This window comes from Nematostella vectensis, chromosome 8, assembly GCF_932526225.1.
Source record: "Nematostella vectensis chromosome 8, jaNemVect1.1, whole genome shotgun sequence".
NCBI classification, from domain to species: Eukaryota; Metazoa; Cnidaria; class Anthozoa; order Actiniaria; family Edwardsiidae; genus Nematostella; species Nematostella vectensis.
This window is the reverse complement of record NC_064041.1, coordinates 5247726-5261390: the sequence shown is the minus strand read 5'-3', so window position 1 is coordinate 5261390 and position 13665 is coordinate 5247726. Positions and strand designations below refer to the sequence as shown.

Below are 13665 nucleotides of genomic sequence, written 5' to 3'. Positions count from 1 at the left end.
ACTTTTTGAGGGCCGTATGAAAGCGCCTTTTTCGTCAAGATTCAAGATTCACGATTGAACTCTTTGCAGAACTTGAGGATATTTCCGTGATTTGAGCGCGATTAAGCGAGAGGAAGTGTGTTTTTGAGGACGGAAAGTGAGGTATGTCCAAAATTACTTTCCTACCTTTCACTTCGTTCTGGTAAAAAGTAAAGCACTCTCAATCAATGGGTAAAAAAGAGTAAACAAGAGTTACACAAATCTAGCGTTAACAGACTATACGTCACACTGTGTAGAGGCAACTGCACTAGGCGAGAGATGGCAAGAATCTGATTGGCTTTAGAATAATTTGACGACAAAAACAAAACCGATGTTTTGAAAATGCGGCGTCGCGATACAACGGATTCGACAGTAAAGAATCCATCCTTCCAACTCACTAATATAAACCAGCTAATTAAAGCACGTGACTGAGAGACTTTTAATAAAACATCGTTATAATTAGGTATCAAACTTTCAATCTTGGGTGGTTATTTTAATTTTCTTGCAAATAAACAGATTTATTCTCAATGATAAACATCAACAAAGGAGTGGGTAATCAACATTCTTTAAAACGCGAGCAGTAATTATAACACTAACCGTCTCACATTTACTCATCACTTTTATTTTTGTGCAATCAAAGTTTAAGGAGATTCGATAAGTTTCCCGAATCTCCAACCATCCTGTCAATCACAACTCGTATCTTCTGCTACAGGGATCGGATCATCAAACTATTTGGCCATGCCATGTAGCTAGGAATGAAATTTATGAAAATGTAACATTTGTTTATATTGCTGTTTCTATGGCAACGGAACGGCGAACCCGTTAAATTCACCATTCACGAAGTGCTGTTCGCTACAGGTAATTTTTAAATAAATAAGCTATCGGATATTGTACATCAGACCTTGATCGAAACTTAGAGGAAGTTTTATTAAAATCTATATGATTATGGAATTTTTATTTTCATCAGTCACTCTGTTATTTACCTACTTTGAAATTCGCACCTGAAAAAAATCCATACGCGGGCAAGGATTTTTTACCATTATTATCTAGCTACTTTTTATTTTTAATAACATACCAAAAATGAAAGCAAATCGGTTTTGTTGATCGTAAGTTTTAGGGGCCATTCCGGGGACTATATGATACTTTCAAAATGAAGAAATTGAACTTTTGTGCTTTTTGGCCGCCAAATTAAATTTCGCCCAAATAAATTTTTCGTCGTTTTTGTAGAATAAAATTTAATATATTGAGAAACATTCGGGTTAACTTTAAGCTCCGTTGAAGGGTTGTATGTAAGCGAGTAGATTTTTTTGAAAATGAGCATTTTAAGCGCCATTTTAATAAAACTTCCTCTAAGGTCTGATGTACAACATCCTATAGCATATTTGTTAAAAAATCCCTGTAGCGAACAGCACTTCGCGAATAGTGAATTTAACGGGTTCGCCGTTCCGTTGCCATAGAAACAGCAATGTAAACAAATGTTACATTTTCATAAAGTTCATTCCTAGCTACATGGCATGGCCAAATAGTTTGATGATCCGATCCCTGTGGCAGAAGATACGAGTTGTGATTGACAGGATGGTTGGGCGTTCGGGAAACTGTATCGAATCACCTTAAGATTGATATTTGCAACGAGTTATCTTTATTTCAATGCAAACCTTGTGCGGAAAGCGTGACATGTGCAGCTTTATTAATCAGAAATGTCATCCCTTATTTTATACCTTAAAAACAGACAAAACATTATTTCCGGCAGAAGGCATAATCTAACAAAAATTCTGCAAGAAATAAAGTAGTTTGAATAGTTTCGATTCTAGGAGAGTAAGTCAGGTTTTCCCAACTTCATTATGTTAAAAAAGTAGAGTCGCTATAGTGGTGCAAAAAAGTAAAGCGGACACATATTTGTTCCTGTCTCGTATTTGACGAGACATTTAAATCCGCATTGTCACAGTCTCGTACCCAGACGCAGCGCGATGCATTACGGAGAGATCGAATTAGCGCACGGTGCATGACGGTCAGGAAGCCGTTTTGGGTCGGAATTCGCTTATTCTTTTTCCGTTTCCTCTCCAGGGTTCCTGTGGATGTCCCCGCAACAGCAAATAACGACTGGGTATGAGTCCCGCATTGTCACCAGTTTACTTCCGGAGGTCCGACGGAAACCTCAACCGTTAAAGGACAAAAGAATCCATTAGAATCCGAGATATTTAACAAGCCATCTGCTCTAATTTATCGATCACACCCTCAAAGAAATTTCCAATTGACACACTGCTTTCAATATTTTGAAATATTTTTCGCGTTTTCCGGAAATTGCTACGTAATCGACCGGAAGTAAACTGGTGACGCTGCGGCCATCTCTGTCTTCCTAACCGCAGCCATATAGCTCCACGCGCATGGAGATGTGGTGGTGCCACTCTATGGCTACAAAGCGCACATATCTTGCGCTAACTCCGTCTCCGAGGGGATGCGGTACCTCGGTGTCACTATCTTTATTAGCTTGGAACTTCTAAAATAGAAAAAAGGCTTGTTAATTACACTCGCTTTCAGTCACACGTGCACCCTTGTGCCTTTCGTTCACGAGTCACAACTGTGTTTTGATGGATGTCAATCATGGCTTTTTATCTTTTTTCAATTCTGCATCTGTCACAGCTTTAGATCGATTTAGTACATGTGCGTATGTATCTCTTGTCTACTTTCTTGACGCCTGGTGCTTTTCGGCACCCTCTCATTGGTTAGCGTCCTAACGACCGCCGTAACTGCGAAATGGCTTCCGTGACGTTCCGTTCCGTCTTGTCGGAAACGAAAAAAAAAAATTGCCACAGACCGTATTTAGAATATTTAATTGAAAATCGTCACCGTACCTTTATTTGTCCGTTCTCATGAAAGGTGCTCCAGGAGTTACCGCTGGCACTATAGGCTAGCTCGAATACTGTCACCCACTGGTGTAATGTGAGTCGACCTTGAGTAGCAACCTATGAAAAAGAAAAGAGGTACATTTTTTATAAGAACGTCTTATTTTTAGTTAAGGCTGGGCCGTTCTTTTTTTTGGGACATTTAAAGGCTGAAAATATTCTTAACGATGTTCTTTAATTTTAGTGTATATAAGAATATAATACCCAATGAATTGTTGAGAAGAGAATGACACTAATGACCAATGGCAATAATAAGGTTGTTACTATGATCACAATTTGATTCTGCATTTTTGAACGCATCAGGACTAAAAAAGAAAAAAAATCTGCTATCTGAGCACGGCATGTTCTTAGCATGTTCTTAAAATTTGATGAAATCTCAGGCTGGACGTTCTTATAAAAAAGGTTCTTTTAAAAATAGAGTGCGTGCTAAATCGATTGAATACTAAAGGATGTGACTAATATTTCCTTTCAGCTAATAGGAGAGTGCTGTTAGGTCGTGAATCAGAAAGAAAATTTCCACTGATCTAGAATGGTATCCAGTCACAAACCGATTTGTCCACAACCAACTAGTCCACAAGTTGAGTCAACTCGTCCACAAGTAGAGTCAACTCGTCCACAAGTAGAGTCAACTCGTCCACAAGTTGAGTCAACTCGTCCACAAGTAGAGTCAACTCGTCCACAAGTTGAGTCAACTCGTCCACAAGTAGAGTCAACTCGTCCACAAGTAGAGTCAACTCGTCCACAAGTTGAGTCAACTCGTCCACAAGTAGAGTCAACTCGTCCACACATAGTTGTAACAAAAAAGCCTCGTAGCATAAGTATTTCAAAAACGTTGAACAGTTAAAAAGAGAGTTTTTATATGAAACACTTATTTTTATATAAAACACTTATGCTACGAGGCTACGAGGCCACTTTTTTGTGTGGACGAGGCCACTTCTTATAACTAGTTTGTTAAAATAAACAATTTACATACAAAATTTCCTTTCAAACTATGATACATTTCGACTCAAAACAATCTTGTTTTGTTATTGCTTAGTCCACCAAGAGGAGAAAATGGTCGCAAGTGCGCTCGCAATGCTTGTGTTTTGGAAAGGATATAATGCTGGAATGCTCTGAAAACGAAAAAGCTCTTGACTGCTCGTTCTATTTTTAAGTCACTTCTGCTGCTACTGAAGTTAGTGTTATTCTTATCTGTCACGTGACACGGTCCACAAATCTTTGCACTGATGTTAAGGAAACTAAAGCAAGCCAGTCACTGGTAGCTTTACCCAACTTTACCTCTATACCTAAGATCCTCTAGTAAATTGGTCTCGCAAACAACATGGGCCGTGGGCGCCAAATCTCGCCAAAACCATTTGCTACCCCTACTACTCGGAAACTCAGCGGTCTTTCCGGGCGCTGGACAAAGATATTTGCCCGAGGCCTAAAAAAAGGCGCCTGATCGTGAAGCATAGCCCATACCATCGTAAGATGTACAACTCGTCCAACATCTACTTGTAGATACTCTCCTTCCTTATAGTATTGCGAAGACCAGGAACCCACGGGGCGTGTGCCATGGAGTCTTGCGAGCCAAGGGGCGTGGTCACTTGTATTGTACCAATAAGAAGACGCAGTGACAGAGGGGTCTGGGATCTCTCCCGATTCCATACCAAGGGGTCTTTGTGTCGTACATGCTGGAAGGAAGACGAAATACATACGGTGGGACAGTGGCATAGGGGTTTGGTTGTGACACAATTTTTCTCTAACGGGATGTGTAATGTCGCAATGTGTAAAAAAGTTGTTGCAATTTTTAATAGCATAGCGTGAGTGGAGCCTATTATCTTAAAAAAAGGGTATACAAGAAAAACATGGCAGCATATATTAGTAACCAATCGTCTCGAGTTTTCGTGGCGTGATGTCGGTGTCATGTAGGTGTCAAAGGGGGTGCACATCTGAATTACTTTATTTGTGACATCGTCAACATTTGTAATAAAAATGGTCGCAATCTGTAATACCTTACGCAAATTGTAATAAGGTAGTCGGGTTAGTGTTAATCGAATAAAATATAATTTCCTTACAAAGTCTAGAACGGTGACATTGTAACCAAATATTATAGAATACTGCACTTACATTGTATGCAAACGGGTGTATCATGTGGCGCCACGAAGCTTGGAGTGCAAGAAAGTGGTGCCTCGCATGGATTTGAGGAGCAAACACTCTGAAGGGAACCCCACATTTTGTTAACTGGTTACGTAACACGAGCTCTTTAAACAGCAATAAACTAAACTACTACAATGGTATCCGGTGAACTCGCCACTAGCACCAACTCGCCATCAAACTACTCGCCGTAACTGTTGGTTAACTCGCCACTGGTGGTCTCGCCACAGAAACCATTGCGGCCTCGTGCAAGCAAAGCGTTAATTATCAAATGTGGCGATGATGCGGTCAATCACGCCGCCATTTTACGCTCCCGCTCAATGGCGAGTCACTCAAAGTATCCATTTCCATCGGCTAATTCAAGCCAGTAACCAAGATATTTTCAATCAAATATAGTCAATAACATATCAGACTTCATTCGTAGATTGTTATTTTGTTTTCTTGCGAATACACCTATTTCAAAAAACGTTGTCATTGCAAACGGCAAATGGCGATTGTCAAATGGAAGTTCTACGACCGAAAGGACCCATGGATCCCAAAATATTTGTTCCAAATTCAGAAAAAAAAATAAATAAAACATACGACTGTTCATTTAATGATATATATATATATATATATATATATATATATATATATATATATATATATATATATATATATATATATATAAGTATATTTAATGGTATATATATATATATATATATATATATATATTTATCACCTTTATTTTTCAAAATAATTACTACCCATAAACACCTTTCGGTCGTAGAACTGCCATTAGGCAATTATCATTCGCCGTTCGCACTGACAACCTTTATTGAAATAGGTGTATACCGCTGTAGTTTTAATGATGAACAATAACAAAGGAGTGGGTGATTGACATTCTTGAACTATCAAATGTGGTGAAGAGGCGGTTGAAAAGGAATCTTGTTTGCCAAAGCACCACCTACATTTAACGGTAAATATTAATTTTGCTCACCGAAGCTTGACAGTACATAAAACCAGTCTTATCCACAGGTGGCGATGCGCTGGTCGAGGTCTCGGCATAGTTCAACTCGCACAATCTCATTCCAGTCTGGGAATCAATCGGGCCGAGGTTATACGACAGACATGCGATCTCCTTGAAGCATTTGATTTCACATAAGTCTTCAGAGGTAGTGTAGGTCCTGATAAGAGTCCCGTTCATGTACTTGTCTTGAATGCAATCTAGGAATTCCATCCTTCGACAAATTCCATCCACTGAAAAAAGTGATAAAGAAAAATTGTAAGGAAACTTGCAAGCTTGTACTAAGGAAATGTTAAGAAAAATATTGCAGTGTGTAATGAAAAAACCTGAAGTAACGTCACAGCAAACAAATGTATCATTGTCTGAGTGGGCCTTTTCACAGACTGGGGATTTTTTAGATTTTAACACAGGTAGCCTATCACTAGGAACCTGAGCACAAACAGACTAGTTTTACCGGGATACCTGTGGTAGCCCAGTCAAAAAATGCAACTGTTTTTTTTTCTCCGACAAGTTTTCAAAATTGCGCAATATGCAGAGGAAGCCCAAACGTCAATTCTTGCTAAGACTTTTCAAAGCTGACATTACAGTCCGCAATATTAAAATTTGAAATCTCACCGGAAAATTGCTTGTATTTGTGAAGTTGAAAAGGCATGATTTACAGTTTTATTCTGCAAATGTAATCAAAGCTTTGCCATATCCCAAAGCATATGCCATATCCCATTAATCAACCCTCAGCGGGCAACATCCATAAGCACAGCATTAATTATGTCCAAATAGACTTTATGATGTCCTAAGGCACTCTCAAGATGTGAAAAAGTTGGAATTTTAAAGCAAATTACAAGAAAAACTGTTGTAAGAAACTAGCTGTAGCAGTACCGTCGCTAGACAGAAAAGACACCGCAGTGCATTGTTGGAAGCTTCAAGGCATACCGTGTTGGACTTGAAATAGGCGTGGAGGTTTCTGTTTTCAGTCTGTTTTTCTTACAATTTTGCTCAAAAGTAGCAGGAGTGAAAGGGTTATTGTTGTTGCACTAACAAAAATGAAATAAATATATATATTTTAAATTTTCCCGTTTTTCTATTACAAATCCAGCTCTACTGCGACTTTGTTCTCTTTGATAGCCTATACCCCCTACAACCAAAAGAGGTAGCATTTGGTTTATGAGGGATATGATAATAAATGAAGATGACACTAAACTGCTACCAATGAAATATATCCTGTTATACATCCAGATATTCTTTATTGCCCTTTCATTTGGCACGGAAATATGGTCTTGTTGATTACTTTGTGTTTACAAGTGAAATGATAAATGCTATAAACCATGGAGACATTTTATATTGCTTATAATAATGCCTCACTTTGGTTGAAAAAGCCAATTTTAACCTAACCTCCATTTACTTTTACGGGGTCCCATCCCCCACCTGGAAAGCTGGTGTTTTTTACATTTCTTGCCCAATCAATGTTGAAATATGAATTTACACAATTGTTACATTGCTTTAATAATTGTGTTTTTTTATATGATAGAAAAAAGATTGTTTTTGTTATTCCTTTAACAACACACTTGCTCAAACAAATTGTAAATGCACATGCAAATCTTTCAGGTATCCCAAACAACACATCGCGCAGGGTCTAGTAGATTTTAACACAGGTAGCCCAGGCTCACTATGAGTACACGGCGATAGTTTGTATAAGCGAACATGAGTTTGATGCAAATTTGTTTTAATTTTTAATTATTATCATAAAACCCTGCCTTCTACATAAAGCAGTGGCTGCACCGTGTACTAGATATGACTTTGGCAATATTTTCACCCTACCTCATAGCTTACAAATAGACTGACTGATTGATTGATATATGTAAAAGAAATGACGGCTAATTAAAGGAAATAAAATGCGTTATGCTTCCATTGAAACAAGTGACATCTGCTCTTCTTGGAGGATGAAAACTCAATACTGATTGTAAAAGAGTACAAATATTCCCTTTTAGTGCAATCGATGTTTTAGTCCTTTTCCGTTAAAGAACATCGACAAACTCGAGTGTATAGGCCAAAAATGTTATTACTCAAATAAGGAAACATTTTCATTTGGTTTTGGTAATTTTGAATAGCATCAATATAGTTAAAAAGCTGTTAATGATGTCCCGCTTAACAAATTTTAAGATAACTCGCCAGGACATTAACTAATTGCAAAGGCTATCCTATATTTCCGACAATAATATTTTAAGAAATTCATCTTCTCGAGACTCATACTACTTTTTTCTTTCTTAGAAACCTTTAAAACGTCCAAAGAAATGTATGTAAGTTGTTTTAAAAACAGTAAGCATTGCTGAAATCTCTAAAATCTTCTTAAAAGTTTTATCATTGTAAAAAACAGCTTACCGAGGAAACAGAGATAGCCACCAAAAAGCAGGCATCGTATCCATCGATGCATCCTTTGTTAGAGTGGATTATGCTAGTCAATTTTATGCTCTACCTAGAACGACGAGAGTAATATATAATTCATTTCTTTTGATTGCATGCAATTATCTCTTTTCTTTGTTAACTTCTTGAAAGAAAAGATAGGTTAGAATAATCGAAAAATAATCTAATTACAGTTCCTTCGCGTGGCAGATATCTTTTCATTTTTATACAATGACTGTGAGTCAAGTCAAGGAGAGAACACACACAAAACGGAAAAACGTTTCCACTTCTCTACACTCATTATGGAAGTATTAGGAGAGCCCTATAATTCCCCTTTGAAAGAGTAGAACAAGTCACTATGATAATTTCTAACAATGACAATCATAAACAAGAAAGGAAGATTAAGGTTGATGTAAGCCATGCCTATAAACCATGCCGGGGCCAGGGGCCCTACCAGTATTGTATTTGTCAACAGAGGCGTAGCCAGGGGGGTGGCCTAGGCCCCCCTCCCCCTTTTAGCAGCCAAAAATACAGTAAATGTATGAGTTATTATCTAAAATACAAGAGAAAATGCCTTGAAAGTCCCTTTTGGGCCCCTTCCTGTTGAAAATCTTGGCTCGCTGCGGTGTCAAGAAGTCTCTGTGAATACAGGCTGTTTATAGATGCGCGCGTATAAACGGGCCCATCAGCTACTATTGCTTGCACAGGTTCCCTGGTCTTCAATAAACCAGTAATCCTTTCCCTCTCGCCCCACTTCTCCGCTTCCGCATTTTCCAAAATGGCGGCCGAATAGCGAACTTTGGGTTTTTCCGTCCCTGTATTTTTTTCTTAACTGGAGATCTGCAGTTTTGCGCTCTCATATTTACGTCAAACACTAAGGTTTATGTTCACCTTGGTGGTGATGTCCAATTAACTGGACGTTTTCATAAAAAGGTTCCTATAAAAGAAAAAGTGTGAATGGTGCCAGGGCCGTAGCAGAGGATGGGGCATTTGGGGCACGTGCCCACCCCCCACCCTCAAATATTCCCAAAAATTATAAGGAAATGTCCAGCTGTGAAACCACAACTTTCTTAATGTTCCTGTACCGTGATCCCTTAATGTCCGAGGCCTTCGGCTCTGGTTGCGTTGTCCTACCATTTACTCAAAGATAAAGAAGCAAGAAAGAAAACGAATTATAGTGCTTTATTCATGCGTTCGAGTTAGAATACAAATACTCTACAAAAACTGTATATTATTACACTGAAAACAATCAGTTCCCTATCAAGGATACAAAGACTAATGCATGTTTCCACAAACTACATAGTTTTAACAAACTACCCTACACGGGCATAGTTTAACAAGCTACCCCACAAAGGCATAGTTTAACAAGCGACAATACACGGTCATAGTTTAACAAACTACCCTACACGGGCATAGTTGAACAAGCTGGCTTACACAGACATTTAAAAAAAACTAGCCTACCACATCGGCTATCGATAAAACGGGCAATTACACGATCCTGAGGGTACAAAGGCTTTTCCGTATACAGTCGAACCTTGTAATCACAAACACCGTTGCTGGATTACAGGTTCTCACACTACTCCTATATTACAGATAATTCACACGGTGCCTAGGAATACATTCGCCGAATTTCGTTATGGTGCGCACAAAGTGGGGGATGGATAAATAAAACTCTTCAAGGTTCTCACTGTTGATTTGACAAACACTACCCTTATTATACAGTGGATCTACAAGGTGCTGAGGTATACACCCGATTATCGTTATAGTGAGGCACCTCTGAAGGTGGGTTGGAAAAAGGCACGTACACAGGCGCTTACACACCTCCCCCTACCCTTTGGTGGCCAAAAAGTCGGTCATTTCTTATCAAGGAATCTTCTAATTCTGTGCTTTTTCCATATGATGCCCATGACTACGCACCCCCCCCCCCTCCCCCCTGAGCAAATCCTGGGTTATGCGCCTCGGAAATGCGTTTAAACACCCAAAGGGGCAAATGTTCCACAGTTTTTTTAACTTCTTATCTTGTTCCAGTAAGTAACACGGTCCCCTGTCTGTGTAATTATGTCTCACCCTAATCCAGTGAGTGATATGGTCCGCTGTCTGTGTGTATGTCTCACCTTGTTCCAGTAAGTGATATGGCCCGCTGTCTGTGTAATGTCTCACCTTGTTCCAGTAAGTGACATGGTCAGCTATCTGTGTAATGTCTCACCTTGTTCCAGTAAGTGACATGGTCCGCTATCTGTGTAATGTCTCATCTTGTTCCAGTAAGTGACATGGTCAGCTATCTGTGTAATGTCTCACCTTGTTCCAGTAAGTGACATGGTCCGCTATCTGTGTAATGTCTCACCTTGTTCCAGTAAGTGACATGGTCCGCTGTCTGTGTAATGTCTCACCTTGTTCCAATAAGTGACATGGTCCGCTGTCTGTGTAATGTCTCACCTTGTTCCAGTAAGTGACATGGTCCGCTATCTGTGTAATGTCTCACCTTGTTCCAGTAAGTGATATGGTCCGCTGTCTGTGTGTATGTCTCACCTTGTTCCAGTAAGTGATATGGTCCGCTGTCTGTGTAATGTCTCTCCTTGTTCCAGTAAGTGATATGGTCCGCTGTCTGTGTAATGTCTCACCTTGTTCCAATAAGTGATATGGTCCGCTATCTGTGTAATGTCTCACCTTGTTCCAGTAAGTGACATTGTCCGCTGTCTGTCTAATGTCTCACCTTGTTCCAATAAGTGATATGGTCCGCTGTCTGTGTAATGTCTCATCTTGTTCCAGTAAGTGATATGGTCCGCTGTCTGTGTAATGTCTCTCCTTGTTCCAGTAAGTGATATGGTCCTCTATCTGTGTAATGTCTCTCCTTGTTCCAGTAAGTGATATGGTCCGCTGTCTGTGTAATGTCTCATCTTGTTCCAGTAAGTGACATGGTTCGCTATCTGTGTAATGTCTCACCTTGTTCCAGTAAGTGATATGGTCCGCTGTCTGTGTAATGTCTCTCCTTTTTCCAGTAAGTGATATGGTCCGCTATCTGTGTAATGTCTCACCTTGTTCCAGTAAGTGACATGGTCCGCTGTCTGTGTAATGTCTCGCCTTGTTCCAGTAAGTGACATGGTCCGCTGTCTGTGTAATGCCTTTTCTTGTTCCAGTAAGTGATATGGTCCGCTGTCTGTGTAATGTCTCATCTTGTTCCAGTAAGTGATATGGTCCGCTGTCTGTGTAATGTCTCACCTTGTTCCAGTAAGTGATATGGTCCGCTGTCTGTGTAATGTCTCACCTTGTTCCAGTAAGTGACATGGTCCGCTGTCTGTCTAGTGTCTCACCTTGTTCCAGTAGGTGATATGATCCGCTGCCTGTCTAATGTCTCACCTTGTTCTAGTAAGTGACATGGTCTGCTGTCTGTGTAATGTCTCACCTTGTTCCAGTAAGTGATATGATCGTAATATAGCGTCCTTATTTAGTTCAACGAAGAAATTTACATGAAAGTTTGGAGTTTGGATTTCAGCACCAATTCTCGTCTTGTACACGTAAGTTGACGGCAGAAAGCTGGATCTGACCTCACCAAAGGTCTACTTTTAGTATCCTTTAGGTTTAGTAAAACTCTTCTATAGCTAGTAGTAGTTTTATGAGAGCGCGTGCAATAATGGTTGGAATGCTGTCAATCATTATAACCACATAGACACTAGCGCAGCAAGCCTGTAGCGGGGTTATCTTGTAGTAAAACACATAGGATCAGTAGAACGCGAAAGAGACGGAAGAGACGAAACAACTTGATCCAAGTCTGCGAAATTTGGCTCTATACCTTATCTTATTTAATAAATTTTCCATCCTAACCAAAGGACACCAAAAGTAACAAAGCGCAAAGTGCTGGGAAAGATGAGGGATAGACCCTGCGTGTGTGCGCGCTGTCCGTTTAACACTAATTCCAGAGCCCTAATTCAGTATTTCTAAGAAAAGCGCGCGTGGCTGCCTCAAATTCAGCTCGGCCGTATAAGATTATGTTCCGTAACGGCTTATTCTTGCCTCTTGATGTAGGAAATGAATATCACTTAGTGGGATAACATTGACCCACCGTCAAGAGCTAAATATCGAAGAAATTTTAATAAGACTGATAATGAGATTCAGTTAAAACTCCAGAAATCCTTCCCGCCAAACTACTAACGCTAGCTCTAGAATGATTGACACATCAACTAGCGAGCGCAATGCCTCTCTGCCAATCAGAATGCGATTTACCTTATTTGTATAACACGGGGGGGACACCTTGTCTTTGAGCACTTGGCTCGCTATTGGCAATTATATATAATTTAATTATCATCGTCATTTTCTTCATCATCTTTTTCTTTTTTCTTTTTTCAGTAATACTCAATCAATCGCTCATTTACACCTTTTGTTTTTTATTACCGAGAAATACGCATTCATTTTAGCCAAAATTACAAACATTTAAGCCGATGTACTGTCATTTAAGCGCAAGTAAAATCATTTGAACTCAAGTTCAAATGATTCGCACTCAAATTTTTGAGTGCTAGTATGATTTATTTTGCATGTTTGTGCAATATTAGGGCATAAATAGACGATAAGTAATTGAATAATTATATTAGTATACTGTTTGTAATAAAGGGACTATTATTTGTACGGAGGCGCTAACTTTTGTAAGAAGCACGCAAATGACTTTCACAAAATACTATTGTTTGCACTTGCTGTAATAAAAATGTTAATGAATATTTCGTTCTCTGTATTGATTGCGAGTTCTCTTATTTTTGATATTTTGTTTGTGCTATTGTTACGTATCAACGCGCAAATGAATATAGATTTTTCATTCCTGGTTGTCGAATATTGTAAATGAATGAGAAGAAAATGCAATTGTGTGCACTCAATTATGTAAAGTTCGTTAATGTTTTCCCTTTTAGTTCAAATGATTTTACTTTCGCTTAGATGACAGTACATCGGCGTAAATGTTTGTAATTTTGGCTAAAGTGACTGCGTATTTCTCGGTAATGAAAAGCAAAAGGTGTATTCTTATATCCCTTTGATAATGAACATTGTTTCCCTTTCTTTATCACGAACTAGTAATCGTCCGTCTTTCAGACACTCGCATTATCGATTCGCTTTCCCGATAACTCCATCTCTACTGAGAAGTATATGGTTCCCTGTGTCACTGACCACGATATTTTCATCTTTATCTACAAACCCCGTGCGGCTGCCACAGTTTACCATCTT

The 13665-nt window shown here is 39.2% G+C and overlaps 1 protein-coding gene across 1 annotated transcript; it reads right to left on the bottom strand.

Moving 5' to 3' along the window:
* Nucleotides 1-496: 496 nt before the first annotated feature.
* LOC116608929 (lactadherin) lies at nucleotides 497-8563 on the bottom strand. The gene is made up of 6 exons (XM_048731069.1): nucleotides 8440-8563; nucleotides 6037-6296; nucleotides 5031-5118; nucleotides 4383-4594; nucleotides 2871-2981; nucleotides 497-2515 (listed from the first exon to the last, which is right to left on the bottom strand). The coding sequence occupies exons 1-6, from the start codon at nucleotides 8489-8491 to the stop codon at nucleotides 2375-2377; spliced, it is 864 nt and encodes a 287-aa protein (XP_048587026.1). The 5' UTR covers nucleotides 8492-8563; the 3' UTR covers nucleotides 497-2374.
* Between the last annotated feature and the right edge of the window lie 5102 nt (nucleotides 8564-13665).

What these genes read in the sequence shown, in the direction of transcription:
- LOC116608929 (XM_048731069.1), bottom strand. Translation starts at nt 8,491, where the DNA reads ATGCATCGATGGATACGATGCCTGCTTTTTGGTGGCTATCTCTGTTTC. An exon ending in TGGCTATCTCTGTTTCCTCG is followed by an intron (nt 6,297 to 8,439) that starts GTAAGCTGTTTT and finishes CACTTTTTTCAG; the next exon opens with TGGATGGAATTTGTCGAAGG. An exon ending in TTATGTACTGTCAAGCTTCG is followed by an intron (nt 5,119 to 6,036) that starts GTGAGCAAAATT and finishes GGTTCCCTTCAG; the next exon opens with AGTGTTTGCTCCTCAAATCC.